Source organism: Antechinus flavipes, chromosome 1, assembly GCF_016432865.1.
Source record: "Antechinus flavipes isolate AdamAnt ecotype Samford, QLD, Australia chromosome 1, AdamAnt_v2, whole genome shotgun sequence".
Classification (NCBI taxonomy): Eukaryota; Metazoa; Chordata; class Mammalia; order Dasyuromorphia; family Dasyuridae; genus Antechinus; species Antechinus flavipes.
In genome coordinates, this window is record NC_067398.1 from 494,960,722 (window position 1) to 494,980,413 (window position 19,692).

Below are 19,692 nucleotides of genomic sequence, written 5' to 3' on the forward strand. Positions count from 1 at the left end.
TGGCCAATAACAGGGAATGGCTCTAATTATTATAAATTTGATTCAGTTACCTATATAATTTGAGATTTGAGTCCTTTATCAGAGAAACATGCTGTAAAACATTTTTTCCATTTTCCTGTTTTCCTTCTAATTTTGGTTGCATTTAGTTTTGTGTACGTTTTAAAAATTTCATGTAATCAAAACTATTTATTTTACTTCCCATTCTCTCTTACTTTGTTATAAACTCTTCCTTTGGCCAAACATCTGACATATATACACATGCACATTTGTATGTTGCCAAACAGTTGCCAGATTTTGTTTCTCCAAATATCTCTGAATATGTCTACTTAAACAACAACAACAGTCCAGGCTTTCACTACTTCTCATCTGGACTATTGAAGTAATTTTTCACATGGATTTCTTGATGTGTCATTGGCATGTTGAATTTCTAATATGATTTTCTTGACACACCATTGGTATATCGATTTTCACCGTTATTTTCTTGTAATGTCACTGGTGTGTAACTGGCATGTTGAACATTTATAGAACCACCAGTTTCTCTCTGTGTCACTGGAATGTTGAATTTTTGACATGGATTTCTTGTCATGTTATTGATATGTCAGATTTTTGCCATGATTTTCTTGGTGTGTCATTGGCGTGTTAATTTTTCATCATGATTTTCTTGGTGTGTCATTGGCATGTTGAATTTTTGACATATTCTTGGCATATTTAATTTTTCATTGTGCTTTTCTCGGGTGTCATCGAAGTGCTAAATTTTCATCATGGTTTTCTTGGTGTATAATTATTGGCATGTTGAATTTCTCTGGGGTTTTATTGGCATGTTGGATATTGACAAATTTTCTTAACATGTCACCAATGGGCTGAATTGGGCTTTTGAAATTCATTATACCAATGACACATCAAGAAAATCCACGGTGGAAATTCAACACGCCAATGACCAACACTCAGAAAACCTCATAAAAAATTCATCACGCCAAAAACACATCAAGAACACTGTGGTGAAAAATTCAACACGCCAATGACACCACAAGAAAACCATAGTTAAAATTCAATACGCCACTGACACGCCAAGAAAACAACATCAAAAATTCAACACACCAATAGCATGCCAAGAAAACCACATAAAAATTCGACATTAAGAAAATCACGTCAAAAGTTCAATCACCTCAAAAAAATCTCATCAACCATACGCCAATGACGAGCCGAGAAAATCACGGCGAAAAACCAAGCCGCCAGTAACACGCCAAGAAAACCGTTGAACTGAATTAAACTGCAGGGACTTAGTGACAATTACACAAACTGCGGGTTCAGATGGAGAGGATGGGGGTACGATTAGTTCTCTCCCCCGCCCAGCCCCGGTTTTTCTACAGCTCGGGTTAATTTGGCTTCCTCTAGGAGAGCTGAGAAAGTCCTCCCCTTTTCCGGCTCTCGGAGCCCGAGAGTTCCTCAGGTAAGCAACCCAGAGCGCTTTCTGGGCGGCTCCGGAGCCGGTAACTCATTCCCGGACCTCTACGGGGAGGGAGCAGGGCCCCTTTAAGAGGGCAGAGCCCGGGGAGGGCTGTCCCTTTTGCTTATTGGAGCCCCGGCGGAGCAACGTGTGTCTGTCGTGGCAGCTCGTCCGCAGATTTCAGCGCCCTGGCTTTAGCGGAGCCCAGTAGGAAGCGATCCCTGCTCTCTTCCTCGTCAGCGCCGAGAGGATGCTTTGACAGATGCTTACTAAGAGACCATTCCCGGGTCTCACTTTTTGTGCCTTCTACCTGGCCACCTACCTCACGAACAAGGTGAGAGAGAAGGGCGAGGCTGTGGGCGCGGGATGGCACTTGCCGGTGTCGCTTTGGATCCTCGCAGCCCTGCCGGGATTGCTTCTGTTGCCGCTCCCTGGAGAACTGTTATTCTCCTGTTATTTTTAGTTAGAAGGGACAGTTCGCTGATCTCCAAGGTCCTTTCCTGCTCCAAAAATCATGCTTCTGTGATCCTAAGAATTTTTGTTTAAAAATACATTCCTTCGGGTGGCAAGTATTGATCCCTAGAGAAAATAAGGGCGTTTATGTAGTGTAGGTATTACATACCACAATATTTCTGCTGTTCTTATACCCATTGTACAGATTTGGTGATGCTCAAAAAGGTTTAAATGACTTGCCAGGGTCAAGCAACTAATATGATCGGAATTCAAATTCGGGTGTTCCTAATAAGTTTCACCTTCTAGGCACTGTATACACCTAGTGGTCAGGGTTGAGGTGAAAATGAAGAATCCTCTCTTTTTGGAAACGTGACAAAACAGATTAATTACAGGTCGCCCCAAGAGCAGCCTGCCATAGTGAAGAGAGGACTGGACAAATCTAATTTCGAGTTCAAATCCTACCACCTAGCAATGGAACCCTGGCCAAACTACAAATTTTTTTCTGCCTCAGTTTTCTCAACAGTAAAATGAGATCAGATTTGATAATTCCTTTGCTTTCTCCATCTTTTTCTTCCTCAAACTCATCACCTAAGTATGCCACTGAATCCCTTTTGGTAAATTAATCTTTAAGAAGTAATAAAAGTGTATATTGTTTCCATCCCCATTCCTCAAAATAAAAAACAAAAGAGAGACTCGACCTTTATTATATGTCTGCTCTTTAGTAGTCTGGCGCAGCCTATAAATGCTTTCTCAGAATAATATTTTTAAATGCACAAAATGAAACATAGGATATAAAGGAAACCAACCTGATTGAAATACAGGTGCTAGTAATAGCATCTACTTCCTAGGGTTGTGAGTTTCTGTAATGCACTTAATTGCAGTGCCTGCCACATTCAATTGTTGGGATTCTTCATGATCCCTTTTGAGGTTTTCATGCTATGTGGAGTGGTTAAAAAAACATTTCCTTCTCCAGCCTGTATTACAGAGGAGTAAACTGAGGCAAACTGGATTAAATGATTTGCCCAGGATCACACAATTAGGAAGTATCAGAGTCTGGATTTGAACTCGGATCTTCCTGACACAGTTGCTTTATCCATTGGATGGTCTTGCTGCTGTGCTTGCCAAATAGTAAGCACTCTACAAGTTTTGCTGTACAAACATCAAAAAATACAATTTTTTCAAAAGCTTATGGACCCCACATAAGGAATTCTCTTCTAAATAGACTTTTTCAGCTTCGTCTACCCTGTATCGAAGAAAATGTACTTACTCTATGGCAGGGGAATCCCTAATTTCTAACTTATTTTTGGCACCCCACTGCCTCTTCCCTTCTCCAGGTGTTTTAAATTATAAATGATATCAAATTTTACACATGAATTCTGACTTAAAAACAATTAAGTATTGTCACATGGCAAAGTTTGGGACACATTAGGAAATAAGAATAAGGTGTCAGTTGGATAAAGTTTGTAAATTATTATTCTGTACAAGCTTTTAAGGGGCAGATCAAAACTAGGATATTTTTCTTGGCTGCAAGAAGATCGTAGACTACAGGTGGTTTGGGGACAAGTAAAGGGAAAAATTTGTGGTCTTGTGGACACCCAATGAGGAGTCTGCCTTCAGCAAGAATATTTAATAAGATGGCAGCTTGGCGTGGCCTGAAGTTAGGTGGAAAACTAGGGATTAAATATAGCCATCCACTTTTACAAGAGTAACATGTTCCTGGACAGGTTAAGAGGCTTGACTAAAGTTACATAGGCCTTTGGCGGAGATCTAGCTCCTGCTTCTCTCTTTAAATCCAAGACCCTTTTCACTTACACCTGGCTGCCTTGGTCTCTTGGACCCTTTCCCTTTTTTTTGCCCCCTTCTCTCTTCAGATTTCTAGTGTGGACCCTTCTTTCTCCTTTATATATGTTCCTTCTTTATTGTTACTCCTCTGCCCCAATTCTCAGCTCCTTTTAAGTCATTGGTTATTTGCTTTTGTGTTTTATTGGAAAATGGACATCTAAAGATGTCCTTTTCTTATTTTTGGTATGGTCCTAAACATGGTGGCAAGTGTCTCAGTAATTGTTTTTTGAATACACAAATAAGCAAAAATCTCATATTTCCTTACCACAATCCTGTGAGGTAGGTATGACTAATGTTTTATTGCCCCATTTTGAGATAAAGGAAAATAAAAGGAAAAACTTAGATATTAAGTCATTAGTAATTAGCTTTTGAGTTTTATTGGAAAGTAGATATCTAGAGATGTTCTTTTCTTATTTTTGTTATTATTCTAAGCATTGTGGCAAGTGTCTCAGTAAATGTTTATTGAATACACAAGTGAGCAAAAATCTCATATTTCTTATCAGAGTCATTTTGGGATAAAGGAAAATAAAGGAAAAAACTTGAGTGATAAAGTGATTTTCACATATTTACACAGCTGGGAACTCTTTTTTTTTTTTTTTTTTAATAACTTTTTATTGACAGAACCCATGCCAGGGTAATTTTTTACAGCATTATCTACCTTGAACTCACTTCTGTTCCGATTTTTCCCCTCCACCCCCTCTGCCAGATGGCAAGCAGTCCTTTACATGTTAAATAGGATACAGTATATCCTAGATACAATATATGTGTGCAGAACCGAACAGTTTTCTTGTTGCACAGGGAGAATTGGATTCAGAAGGTAGAAATAACCCGGGAAGAAAAACAAAAATGCAAGCAGTTTATATTCATTTCCCAGTGTTCTTTCTTTGGGTGTAGCTGCTTCTGTCCATCCTTGATCAGTTGAAACTGAATTAGCTCTCTTTATTGAAGAGATCCACTTCCATCAGAATACATCCTCAAACAGGATCGTTGTTGAGGTATATAATGATTTCCTGGTTCTGCTCATTTCACTCAGCATCAGTTCATGTAAGTCTTGCCAATCCTCTCTGTATTCATCCTGCTGGTCATTTCTTACAGAACAATAATATTCAGCTTAACTGAAACTAAAATCAGGTTTGCTGTCTCCAAATCTTATGTTCTTTTAAAAAAATTCTAAATGTAAATATAAATTTAAAATATTTCCATATTGATTGCAGAACCTCAAAAAAAGGATTTCCTATGAAATAATGAATCTCATTCTCTTTGTATTTGGAAATGGGATAAACATTTATTAAGGTAAAAAATATATTTCTTGTTATTATCTTCATTTATTTGAGGAAACTGAAGCAGAAAACAGGTTATGACTTATACAAGATCACTCTGTTAGTGAGCACTTGGGGCTAGATTTGAATACAAAGTCAGACAAGGTAGAGTTGAACTCAAATTATCTTGACTTCGGACCTCAAATTCCATCCCACAGTGCTGCCAGATTGCCTCCACTAAGTTAGTTTCTAGCAGACCTTTATACTTTAGTGGAAATCAAAGCCATGGAGTTCTCTTCCAAAAATACTTACATTTTAATTTAAATTTCAGGATATAAAGTTTTGTTTTACATTTGGGGATTTAAGGCATGGTGGTGAGAGAGGTATTTTTTAGATAAAAGAATTTTCCTAGATGACATGTTGGCTCTTCTGGAAAGGCTGATGAAAATTCAACATTTCCATTATAGCGATAGTAGACATTTATGTGGTTTTATACTTTTGGGAGGCTATCACCTTCATAATCTCACTTAATTAAAGGAAATTTGAAGTACAGAATCAAATTGCTTGTCACTCACTATCACTGGACAGGTTAATGGCAGTGACTTCTGATGCCATTAAAATTCTCTTGCCAGATGCAGCTGGCGATGAAGTGATTTAGAGTACTAGACTGGGAATCAAGAAGACCTCAGTTCAGATGTGGCCTCTGTTACTAGTCGTATGTCCATGGGGAAGTCACTTAATCTCTTGTCAGTTTCTTCAGTTATAAAAAGGAGATTATAAAACACTTGCCTCCCATAGTTATAGGAATCAAATGAGATATTTCCTGGAATATAATAAATGCCTATTTCTTTCTTTTCTTTTTTCCTTCCTTTTAGTAGTTCTAATGGATATTCCAACTTAGATATCACTTAGTATGAAATTAAATATTTTTTACTTGTAAGAAATGATATTCTCCACTCTTTTCCTGTTTCTTACTTCTCACAAATTAAAACTATTTTTTTTTTGTTGGAGAAAAATTTGTGTGTGATAAATAATCTTAATGAATAGAAGGATCTTTGCTTATTAAAAAACCCCACTAAATTTTTTTCTCTTAAATAGTCCTAATTCTCATTTCTTAGATGAAAGCTTTGTTCATATTCTCCATCTGAGAGCATTATTTTCAATGACTTTCATTTTATAATTGTAAAAGTATTTTAATAAAATATTTTAATATATTTAGGTTGAGGAGTTATGGAAAGATGTGAATTCAATGGAAATTTCTAAAATAACAAATTAGAGAGATTCCGTTACTTTGCTAGTCAATTGTTCTCTAGATAATTTTCTCTTTTTTTCCTCCTTCCCACCTCAAATGTTATAAATAAAAAAACACAGAACTTTTATGTTTCATGTACAAGTTTAATGATTCTTTAACATGTAAAATAAGGATCTAAAATTATATTGAAAGCTGTAGAAAGGAAAGATTAGCCAACTGTGTCACTTAAAGCAGTATAATGATGAGACTACACTCTATGGGCTAATATGTAAATCAAACCTTTTTGTTTTTTTTTGCTGAGGCAATTGAGGTTAAGTGATTTGCCCAGGGTCACACAGCCAGGAAGTGTTAAGTGTCTTGAGGTCAAATTTGAACTCAAGTCCTCTTGACTTCAGGGCTAGTGCTCTATCCACTGCATCACCTCGCTGCCTCTTAAATCAATCCATTTCTCAGTACCTCAAGGGATGTTGTAAGACTAAATCTGCACAGCTGCAAGTCTGTCTTTGTAGGGAGAGTCCCTCATTCCTTATACCAATCAAAGAAAGAAAAGAACATAAGCATTATTTAGCTTCTTTTTGTTTGTGAAGTCTTTTTCTTTTCTTTTCTTTTTTAAATTATGTTAGACTCTTTGTGACCCCTTTTAGAGTGTTCTTGGCAAAGATACTGGAGTGGTCTGCCATTTTCTTCTCCAACTTATTTTATAGACGAGTGACTTGTCCAAAGTCACACAGTAAGTTTCTGAGGTGGGATTTGAACTTATCAAGATGAGTCTTCTTGCCTCCAGGCCCAGGAGTCTTGTAGCTGCCCCTATATAATTCCTGTTATTATATGCCAGGCACTGTGCTAAACCCTTTTACCAATACTATTTCGTTGACTGGTTGTTGTCCTTTCCTCTCTAAGAGGACCAAAATGACATCACTATGTTAGAGTTGGGATGCGTCTGCAGGTTGGACACAAATAGTCCTATGTTCATGGGACTGTGTATCAAATTTCATTTGATAAATTAGCTACCCTGCCCCCTCCCCCACCACGTACCTTTTATTTCAATACAATATGTACTTGTTCCAGAGTAATAAACACTTCCTTGAAATCTATAACCAATGACACCGGTTAGAGTGATGGATCCTTAGACAGAGAATTCAATAGGCTGTGACTAGCTGTTTCTGTTCACTATAATTCATATCATATTGTCTAAGAATTTCATTTGTACCAATAGTATTTTTTTTAATGAAAAATGGCCCATCCTAATGTTTTTATGACATAGAAAGATTGGAATTTCTGTTTGCTTTTTCCCTATTATATTTCTCTTTTAAACCAGCATTTCTTGTGTCCAGTAGGGTCAATAAAGGGTTTAATTAAAAAAAGGATCAATCACGGGGCACTGATTGGGAGATGTCTGTGGGAAGACCAAATCCTCACTACTCTGTTTAATGCTGAAGCATGGATTACATGGCTAGTACATGGCTAAACCTTGGGGAGAAATTATGGCAAGGAATTAGGGCCAAGACAAAAACCAGGTCTGCCTTTCTCTAGGCCAGCAGTTCTTGATCTAAAGTCTATAAACTTCTTTTTTAAAAAACCTTATTTTTAATACACACTATTTTATGAATTGTGCTGAGAGAGAAAAATCAGAATAAATGAGTAACCATGGGAGAGATTAAAAAAAAATAAAACAGCAGAAAAAAGAAGTGAACATAGCATGGGTTGATTTACATCCAGTCTCCTTGGTTCTTTTTTCTGAATGCAGATGGCATTTTCTGTCCAAAGTCTATTGAGATTCCTTTGGATCACTGAACTATTGAGAAAAATCAAGCCTTTCATAGTTAATCATTGCTTATTCTTGCTGTTGTTGTATACAATGTATTCCTGGTTCTGCTTATTTCACTTAGCATCAGTTCATGTAAATCTTTTCAGGCCTTTCTATAATCAGCTTGTTCATCATTTTTTTTATAGAATAATAATATTCCATTACCTTCATGTACCACAACTTGTTCTATCATTCCCAATTTTTGGGCATCCACTCCTTTTTCAATTCTTTGCTACCACAGAAAGAGCTGCTATAAACATTTTTGCACATATGGGTCCTTTTCCCTTCTTTATGATTTCCTTGGGGTACAATTTATTATTTTTTATTTTTAAAATTTTAATTTTTTTTTAGTTTTTATTTTTAAAATTTTAAAAATAAATTAATTTCAATTTAACTTAATTAATAAATTTTTTAAAAATTAATTTAGAGTAATTTAAATTAAAAAAAATCATTATCTTTTACTTTGTCAACTGCATTTCCAGGTATATCCTTGACTCTTCCCTTTCCCTAAGAATGGTTCCTTTTTACAAAGAATGAAAAGGAGGGGAAAAAAAGCAGTTCATCAAAGCTAAGCAACACCATTAATCAAATGTAGCAGGACATACTCTGTTCTACCCATAGTCTTTCACCTCTATAAAGAAGGGTAAGATGCATTTTTGCATTTTCTCTTCCAGTTGGTTCTTATATTTATGTAGCTGTTACATAGTTATTGTTTTGCTTTGTCCAGAGGTAGGTAGGGGCCACAGTGGACAAACCATGGGCCTGAAGTGAAGAAGACCTGAGTTCAAATGTGACCCTGACACACACTGGCTGTGTGACCCTGGACAAGTCACTTAACCCTGTTTGTCTGTTTCTTCATTTATAAAAGAAACTAGAGGACATTGCAAACTTTCAGTATTTTTGCCAAAAACAAAACAAACAAAAACTCAGATAAAATCAAGAAGAGTTGGACACAACTAAAAAGAGCTCAATAACAGTTTGTGGAGGAAGATCCATTTCCTTGATTTTTACCCTGCTTTTTTCTGGGAGTATTTGAATGTGTCTAAATGAAGGGGACTGATTATTTGAACTTTTGGGTTTTTGTATGAGGTTCAACAATAGGATAGAAATGTTGTAAGAGGAATATGCTATAGAAGATAGAGCTGGACTTTGCAGGAATAAAGACCTGAGTTCAACTTCTACCTCTGACATATACTAACTGGGTTATTTTGGTCAAGCAATTTAGAGGTTCAGTGCTCTAGACAATGCTTTTAAGATTGTAAGTTATAGGGAGGATACCAGCCTATGTTAGTAGAGGAAGTTTCTTTCTTTCTTTTTCTTTTTTAAGTAATAAATTAATTATTAAAACTTTTTATTTACAAAACATATGCATGGATAATTTTTCAGCATTGACCCTTGCAAAGCCTTGTGTTCCAATTTTTCCCTAATCCAATACATGTTCAATATGTTAAAATATATGTTAAATCCAATATATGTATACATATTTATACAATTATCTTGATGCTCAAGAAAAATCAGATCAGAAAGGGAAAAAAAAAACTGAGAAAGAAAAGAAAATGCAAACAAACAACAACAGAGAGCGAAAATGCTATGTTGTGGTGCGGACTCAGTTCCCACAGTCTAGAGGATGTTTCTTCATTAGGGCAGAAATCACAGATCAAAGGATTTCCATATAGCATGTGAGAGGTTTATAATATTTGCGAACTTTGTTTTTGTTTTTCAGTATGTCCTGTCTGTCTTGAAATTCACCTACCCCACCTTATTCCAAGGGTAAGTACCCCTTAAATACATTTGTATGAAACATGTCAGTCAGGTGGCGCCATAGTGCAGTAGAGCATATGGCTTGGAATCAGGAAGACTTTATTTTACTAAATGTAAATCTGGCTTCAGATACTTAATAACAAGTGACCCTGGACAAGTCACTCAACCCTGTTTATCTCAGTTTCCTCATCTGTAAAATTAGTAGAAGTAGGAAATAAAAAGTAGAAGTAGAAACTGAAAAAACATGACCAAAAAAAAAAAAAAAAAGACTCAGTAACAGTAAATTCAATGAATGATGATGATATCTGATGGTGCTACAAGAAAGACTAAAACTGGAGAATAAAACTCATCCCTCAGTTATTCACTGGGCCAGATAAAAAAAGTCATTCAGTTTTCATAATGGACCTTGCCAACACCAAAGATGCTGCCCACAACATTTTTTGGTAAGAATATTCTGTATTTGTGAATAAACTGTGGGACTGAGACGAATGCTACAGATAGCATGTGCTTTGTAAATAGTCATGAGACAAAAACTCAGGTCCATCTTTCTGTGTGAGACCTGATCTCTCTCTCCCCAACAAATACTTCTACTCTACTTCAGTGACTTTATTTTGTGTGGCCATGATATTTCCTCTTTTTAAAAAAAGCCCCTGGGGGCAGGGACTGCTTCATTTTTATTTTTGTCTTCTTAATAAGAGACACAGTGTAATTTAGAGGAGAGAGCTGGTCTTGAAGGTAAGAAGATTTAGATTTAAATCATACCGTTGATATAAAATGACTTGGTGATCCTGGGCAAGTTACCTCAAGTAACTCTCACATTGCAGAGTAAGTTTTTATCTGCCCTCGTCAAGGAGGCTTCTTGCTAGGAGTTAACTTCCCTGGTTAAATCACATTTTCAGTTCATGGGCTATTATATAAATGGCTATTGATTGACATAGGTGTGAGTTATTATTTGTTGATTGGAGGTTAGGTAATTGATATCAGATGGACAAATTAAGCCCAGTGGAAAATGCTAATCTTTAATACTTTTTTCCAATGCAATTCTTGGCATAGTAATAATACTCTAGAATTTTAAGTGGTTCTTAGAACTTAGTGCTAAAATCTTAAGCACTATCCCACTAGGTTCTAGAGGTCATACCCTAAATCTCCAAGTTGCCCTGGAGCTTCTGCATTTAGCCTTGACATTTTATATCAAGTTCTCATTCCAGGAACCTTGGGGAGGATTCTGGGTTCCTCCAGGATTTCCTTGGGTAGCCAGATGTTTGAATGTTGTGTCCCTCAAATTATAGGCTCTGTGAGGACAGAAACTTTCCTTTGCCTCATTTTGTATTCTCAGAGTTTAGAATAGTAGCATGGATAGGAGCTTAATGGGTGTTTATTGATTGATTGAAAAGAATAAGTAAAGAGTTTGCACAATTGAGAATTAAGAATATGGATCCTTCAAAAGAAGTCTAATATTATGGATTTAACAATATTTCAGGAGATCCATGGTTTCATCTTGTAAGTAATCCCTCCACCTATATGTCACTGCATCCTTGTTAATGGGTCTTCACAAGTTATTGTGGTGAATATTTTGAAGACCTTAGAATTTAATTCAATTAGACCTCAGGTGATAAACAGTGCAAAGCTAGGCCCCCATTCAAAGCCTTTTTAATCTGTTCTTCAGATTAATCTTCTGTTCTTCAGAAACCTAAGGGCACTTTCATGCCATAATGAAGCAAAAGAATCACTGATGTAGGACTATCTTATGGAGCTGTAGTCTTATGTAGAATGGAATATTTCTGTGGTGAGGAAGTCATTTAGTTTTTAGGGACCCACAAATCTGTAGGCATATGGCAGTAAAAACAAAACAAAACCCCACAATAATTGACTTTTTAGGTCCCTAGTCCTTAAGTCCAGTATGTAACAATTAGCAATCAGCTAACCAATGCATATTTATTAAGCATTTACTACTTAAGTTATTACAAGGAGAACTATTTATGTTTTTACTAGAGGAGATCCACATTAAATATGATTTGTATTTGAACATAGCCCAGTGACCAAAAATTGTAATGTTCTGTTGAGTTTTGGTGCACAGAACATGATTTACTAAACTTTGAAGCTTTGGCTTTAAACTATTTGCACCAGCTCAGTTTGGAGGAATAAGCAAAAGGCAAAACTCAGATGCCAATTTGTGTCCTTTTTTGCCCTTTTATGTTCCCTGACATTTGCTTTTACTCCTGAAAATTAGCTTGCAGAATGCTGTGGGTTTAGAGATTGTAGAAGGATCTCTTAAATTTTGTTTTGAAATTTGAAAGAATTGGGTTCTTCAAAAGTAGACGTATTCTAAAAACCTGAATATTTTTTATTCCATGTGATGGTTTAAAAAAAAAAAAGGAATATGTTACCTATGCTTATCGAAAAAATCTACTAGGGGAAAACACTCTAATATACTTGGAAAATGTGGCATTAGGAACTTTGTTAAGTTCCAGATATTAAGTAGCGTGTAAAAAATGACTACCATAAATGCAATAGATTTCTAGTCTTGTGCTTGACAGAACTGATGATCATGAAAATTTTCTGTGTGGTGACTTCAAATATAAAATGGGGGCAGAAGAGAATAAGCATTTATTGTCTACTATGTGCCAGGTATTGTGCTAAGTGTTTTCAATAATACTTTGTTATTATTGTTTCCAACAAATAATATCTTACTTAATCCTCACAACAATCTTGTGAGGTAGATGCTAGTATTGTTTTGATTTTATAGTTGAGGAAACTGAGGAAGGGTCAAAATAGCTAGTAAGTGTCTGAGGCCAAATTTGAACTCCTAACTCAGTGTTCTAGCTACAGTACCACCAACAGCCTCTTTTAAAAAACTTAAACTATGCCTAAAATTATGAATTACATAGGAAACTATTCTTTTTCTGGCTATGCATTCCTTTGAAAGAGTCATTGGATTCTTTCAAGGAAGGAAATTCATTTTTGTAAAATAATTCAATGTGTTTGCATTTGATGCTAGTCTGTGAATGTTTTTGGATTGTAGACAGTATGTTTTATAAAATATGCTTAAAATTATAAATTACATAGGAAACTATTCTCTTTTTGGCTGTGCATTCCCTTAAAAGAGGCATTGGACTCTTTCAAGGAAGGAAATTCATATTTGTAAAATAATTCAATGTGTTTGCATTGATACTTGTCTGTAAATGTTCTTGGAGTGTAGTCAGCATGTTTTATAATAGTAATCTTATCCTCTGTGATATTTCTATTGATAACTGTATTATTTCAGGTGGCAGACATTAATTGGTGGACTTTTGCTTCACATTTCTTGGAAGCTGGGATGGGTGGAGATCAACAGCAATTCCAGGTACAGTGAATTCTATCCTTGCATAATTCATAAGTTTTTAATTTTTTTAATTAATTTTTATTTAATAATTACTTTATATTGACACTCGTTTCTGTTCCAATTTTTTTTTTCCCTTCCTCCCTCCACCCCCTCCCCTAGATGGCAAGCAGTCCTTTATATGTTGGATATGTTGCAGTATATCCTAGATACAATATATGTTTGCAGAACTGAACAGTTCTCTTGTTGCATAGGGAGAATTGGATTCAGAAGGTATAAATAACCCGGGAAAAAAACCAAAAATGCAGATAGTTCACATTCGTTTCCCAGTGTTCTTTCTTTGGGTGTAGCTGCTTTTGTCCGTCATTTATCAATTGAAACTCAGGTCTCTTTGTCAAAGGAATCCCCTTCCATCAAAATATGTCCTCATACAATATCGTTGTCGAAGTGTATAATGATCTCCTGGTTCTGCTCATCTCACTTAGCATCAGTTCATGTAAGTCTCGCCAGTCCTCTCTGTATTCATCCTGCTGGTCATTTCTTACAGAACAATAATATTCCATAACATTCATATACCACAATTTACCCAGCCATTCTCCAATTGATGGGCATCCATTCATAAGTTTTTAATTTTTAAAAACATATTTCATTCTTAGATTTTTCATTTGACTTTGATTTTTTAAAAATATAATGGTTTGAGTTTTTTCTGACATATAGGATAACTCATAACTGAAATATGCTGAAGAACAGGACCTCTTAAAGCTTTTTGCCTGAGAAATTTTTAGGTGATTCCAGGTATATAAGTATATGAAATAGATAAACAAATCACACACTTACTGATAATTAATCATAATTTTGGGGTTGTGAATCACAGTTTAAGATGATGTATAACATACTGATGCAATGATTATAACCTGTTTTTAAAACTTATTTGTTAAAATATCTTAGGATTCATAATATTTTTCACTAACTAGAAAATCTCCTTTAAGTTCTTTCACTTTTCCCCATTCTAGCAAAACCCATTCTTTTATTAGTATCCACATAACTAGGGTAAAGCTATGAAAATAATGCCCAGTAACAAAAAATAGTCCTTGTTTTCAAGGACTCACAGTCTAATGGAGAAGATAGCATGCAGAGAAATATAGACAGAATAAACTGGATATAATCTCAGGGGGAAAGCACTAATGTTAAAGAAAATTGATGAACAGAAGTCAAGCACAGGGCTTTCACATGAAGTTATTTGCCCTCTAAAAGAACACTATCATAGCATTACATTTTTACTATTGTCTTTCAGGGAGCTTCATATGTCACAATAAACATTCAGAATTCCTTGGAAAATAAAATCTTGTGGAACAAATTGCTATAGAGAAAACACTTAATTACAGAGAGAAAACTGGTTCCAACCTATAAAAATCAGTGTTAATTCTCCCTAGAAATTTGTGGTCATATCCCAATAGGTTTTAAAGGTGTAATCAAGGAAACTACAGCTAAGTTTGATTCTAAGGTTGATGTTTTTTTATTTTAAAATCAGTTTTCTCTTTTTGAATGGTCCAATTATTAATATGTTGAAAATATGTAAGATTTGCAAATATGAGTCAGCCTCTGGCCACATATAATCCTGATTCCATAAAAGTGACTCTTGTCTGAATCATTTTCCTTTCAGGCTTATTTGCCAAGGCTGTTGGTCATTAGCACCTAATCCTGGATATATCACAGAGCCTTCTGTTTTAGGAAAGATACCGCTGTTTCTTTGGCCACATTTGTTGTTGTTGTTGTATAGCAGCTGCTGTGGTTGCCAAATCCTTGGAGAACTTTTAACGTGATTTTTCTAACATATGTTCAATTCCTTGCAGAAATAGTTATGCACTTTTGAGCTGATCATACTGTGACCTATTGTGACTTAAATGGATGTAGTCAACAATATTTTAAAGTTATAATGATGTTGAGATTTATTTGACAATTTGTCCTGAATGAAAATGGAAGAATTAGTCCTATAGAACCTGTATTCTCAACCCACTTGAAATTTACATATAATTCTTTAAAAATAATTTGCTATAATTACTCAGAACTCAAAAATTGCTTTTAGTCTCTTTCCACTAAAAAAAAAAAGTTTTAGTACTTTTCAACCATTCTAATGAGAAAGAAAATTATTTCAAAGTGAGAGAAATTGTATTGACTTAACACAAATGCTAATAGAGTTGAAGCTGTGATTTTAGCTAAGTTTCTCTTCTCCACTTTGTGAAAGAAGTTTGCCAACTGATCAAACAGAAGCTTCTGTAATTTTCTATCAGGGGACCTTGCTAAAAAACCATCAACATATGTCTTGACTAAAAATCCCAAACTAATAGCTAAAATACTAATAGGCAAGAACAATTAGCCAGTTAGTTAATTGGAGGCCTGCTTATACTCCTAGAATAAAAAGTAATCAGTTGTTTACTTTATAGCTAAAATCTACTTTCCTTAAAAACTATACAATCATCATACAAACAACAGATTTTTATTAGGCATCTACTATGTTCCAGGTACCATGTAATATGTTAGGAATCCAAACTCAAAAATGAAACTTTCTGCATGTAAGAAATTTACATTCTAAGCAAGGAAGTCAACACATAACAAAATGAATTTATGCAAGAGATACAAGATATTTTGAAGGAACAATTAGGACAAAAATATGGAGATTAAATAACAGAGTATATGACAAATAGTCAAAAAGCCAATTTGGTTGGGCTGCACAGTATGCAATGGAAAGTAACTTGTAAATAAGTCTAGAAAATTGTTAAGGTTAGATTATGAAGGGCTTTAAATACCAAATACAGAAGTTTATATTTGATTCTAGAGTTTATTGGGTGCTTATTGAGTGATGTGGTCAGACTTGTAGTTTTATATCTCTTTGACAAACTGTTTGAGGTGTCCACTAGATAATGATGGTGTAAATAAGTTTGAATTTTATTAGTATTTCATAGAAATAATCCTGCCTGTTTTGGTGGCATAGGTCTTATGATTGTGTGATTATCTTTTTTTTAACATTCATTTTTAAACTTTGAATTTCAAATTCACCCTCTCCTTTCGGTTCCTCATTCATTGGGAAGGCAAGCAATTTGATTCTTATTATACATGCAAAATAAAGCAAAACATACTTTGATGTTAGCCATGTTGTAAAAAAGAAAGCCAAAAAAAAAAAAAAAAAAAAAGAAAAAGAAAAAGAAAAGAAAAAATGCTTCAATTTGCACTCGGAGTTCATCTCTCTCTGGAGGTGGATAACTTTTATCCTCATGAATCCTTTGTAATTGTCATGGATCATTGTATTGATCAGAGTAGATAAATCTTTCATAGTTGAACAACGTACCTGTTATAGTGTATATAGTAGTCTCCAGGTTTTAATCAATTCATTTGCATCAGTTCATACAAATCTTCCCGGATTTTGATTATTATTATTAATATTATTAACAAAGGCCAACAGAACAGAGATGCATGAATTTGGTATAAGTTTTTGTGTTGCCCATGTCTTTTGGAGAAATGTTTTAACATAATGTGTCTCATTTGTCATGGGGGACTCATGATGCTTTTGTTGGTCTCTTTATACTAAATAGTGCTACAGTGATTTCCACTCAATCTAGGGGGACAGTATCTGTAACATATCCCCTGATGATTGGGAACAAAATGCAGTTACTCCTTCCATATCACAGGAGTGAGGGAAATGGCACTCCTTGATTTGGAAAATCTGTGTAAAACTTTTTGGCCCTTCCTCTGTACCAGGGAATCTGAATTATTATGGTATTAAAAGATAAAATATGTTGAAATTCTATGATACTATGCATATATTTTGTGCATTTCTGAGTTTCTAAACTTTTACTGCATCATCTGCTAGCCTTTGAGTATAGTTTGTGGCTTCCTCAAAACTCCCCAAAATTCCCATTTAATTTCTTGCCCAGATATATCAAAACAGTTTGGGGAAAATTACAATATGAATATGGAAAAGCTAACTGTACTTCTTCCCCTTCCAGTGTCTGATACCCGGATCTGAGTAAAGACTAGGCTGGGCTCACCTGAGCAAGAGCATCTCCAGTTTTCAACATCTGGGGCCCCAGTGGGAGCTATAGCACCAATGTTGCCCCAGTGGCTCTAGTCTCTGGCTCCTGAATCCATATTCTGACATGACATTTTTACAACTGAGGTCCGGGTACTTTTGTGAAAGGAAAGAAGTTACTGGGATACATATCCTTATCATTTCACCCTCAACCTTTTCACATTATAGGAATTCATGTTTTGTTTTATTTTTTGTTTGTTTTTTTCCTCTTTATTTCTATTTTCCCAAGTGGATTTCCATTACTCTTGTTTTCCTTTACTGATTCCCAAGACCCCATTTTCTCTCCCTTTTCCTTCTTTTCTCTGATATTCCTTCATCACTTTGTTTATTTGTTCAACTTTCCCTTTTGCTCAGCTCTTCCCCATTGTCTAATAAGGGGCCCCCTTCTAGAAGTGGGGAAGGCATTTCCTAAATTCTCCTTATTTTCAGCCATCGTTAGATGTTTCCTGCAATGGAAAAATATGACATCATTCTCCTGCTCAAATCGAAAACTTCAGTCTTCTCCCTATCGTGTCTAGTATAATAACAATTATTATAATACCTGACATACAGTATTGTAAGGGTAATCAAATCCTTTTTATTTCACAAGCTATTTATTTGTTAAAACACAAACTCCTTCATTTAGTATTTAAAGCCTTTAACAACTTTCCTACCTACCTTTCCAGATTTTTTTCATATTACTTCTTTTTTCAAACTCTGTATTCCTGTCACTGCTTCCCAAGTTTGAAATTCCTTCTCTTGTCTCTTGCCTTTTCACAGACTGACCTCCTTCCTTAATTTTCACTCCTCTTGTCTGTAATGCAGAGTATTACTAGTATTCTACTAGGCTAGGGTACTTACTACCCCTATACCATAGGAATTCTTCCCTGTGTCCTTTCTGGTTTGTACTTTCTCCTGTTTCATCTTGTACTTGCTTGGTGGACCTGGTGTACACTATTCCCACCCTATTCCCCTTGACTTTGTGTCGAGAGACTATTTTATGTCTAGGATAATAGCCCCTAGAATTTAGAGGGGCAGCTAGGTAGGACAGTGGATAAAGTGACTGCTGGCCCTGTAGTCAGGAGGATTCATCTCCCTGAGTTGAAATCCAACCTCAGACATTAACTGTATGTTTGGAGCAAGTTACTTAAGCCTGTTTGCCTCAGTTTCTTTGTCTATGAAATGAGTTGGAAAAAGAAATGACAAATCACTCCAATATCTTTACCAATCATTTACCAAATGGGGTCATGAAGAGTCGGATATGACCGAAATGAGTGAATAACAACAAATTCCTATAACTCAGCACTGTATGTAGCAATCAATAAGAGCTCAGATTTATATAGAACTTTATAAAATTTCACAAAGTTTTACATCCATTATCTCAATATTATTATTGCTATTATTGTCCCCATTTTTCATATGAGGAAATGGAATGTGAAAGTGGTTGTTCATAGTCCCTTAGCAAGTAAGTACTGAGGCAGAATTTGAACCCAGGGCCTTCTGACTTCAAGAAAAGCACTCTTTCATTTATACCATTATATGTAGTACTTGCTGAATTGCAGTGGAGGATCCAAAGCATGGTTTTAGCACTTCAGTGGCCTTATCATTAGTGGATTAGGCACAATGTCATTTTATTTATGAGACTATTGGACCTATTATTAGAGTCCATATTCTGAATGACTGTTTTATCTTGTCCCACCTTCTTGTTAGGTGAGAGAAACTTCTATTTTAACCTAAAAAATTTTTTTTCTTCAAGAAACTTTAACAAAACTAATATCAAAAGTCACTCTGTCCTAAGAGTATTACAGATATTATATGTTACTTCATTGATGATATCATTTTTGTGTGTGAGTGTATATATGTATATATAAAAGAACTCTTATTTGCCAATATTCTCTTTATGTTTCTCTTTATATTAATAAAGAGTTGCACCTTCCTTTCTTAATTATTCTGTTTCATCCATTTTAGTAACTAGTGAACTTAGATTTCTTAATATCACATTTTCATTTACCCTTTGGCAGGACTGTTAGGCTCAAGTGATATACATTTTTTATATTTTGGAAACTTTAGAGCTCTATAAAAACACCAGTTACTGTGGATAGAATTTGGAGGGAATGAAGGCAAAGAAGGCTCCTTCAGGATTTCTCCCAGGTATTTGGAAGAAGTTCTTAGGAGCAGAATTCTCCTCTAAGATGGAAATTTTTCTTAGCCCAAGACTAACCAAGCTTCTTTTTTTTTTGGTGCTTAATTGTTATGTCTGTTCCCATCCTCTACCTTGGGTGGATTACAAGATGATTTGGGCTCCGTAGTAATATTTTAACTCTTTTCTAATTTAAGTAGGTTGTTATCAAGGAAATATGGTTCTGAGTGAAGAAAATGAAATGAGGAGCCAAGAAGCAAGAAATGAGAAAAGAAATGAGAAAAGAAATGAGATTGAGGGATAAAATGTGCCAGATATTATTGGGAGACGTAAAAAAGGAGAGGGC

The 19,692-nt window shown here is 35.2% G+C and overlaps 1 protein-coding gene across 6 annotated transcripts in view; it reads left to right on the forward strand.

Annotated features, from left to right (window-relative positions):
• The first annotated feature begins 1,553 nt into the window (after positions 1–1,553).
• Positions 1,554–19,692, forward strand: part of TMEM241 (transmembrane protein 241) — a 172,327-nt gene continuing 154,188 nt past the window's right edge. For 5 of the 6 annotated variants that reach the window (XM_051970343.1, XM_051970346.1, XM_051970345.1 and 2 more), the window contains exons 1-3: positions 1,554–1,781; positions 9,784–9,830; positions 13,087–13,164. In XM_051970343.1, coding sequence (XP_051826303.1) covers positions 1,710–1,781; positions 9,784–9,830; positions 13,087–13,164 — 197 coding nt within the window. In that variant the 5' untranslated portion in view covers positions 1,554–1,709. The remainder of the gene's footprint in view (positions 1,782–9,783; positions 9,831–13,086; positions 13,165–19,692) is intronic. The other variant, XM_051970347.1, reaches the window with a different exon arrangement.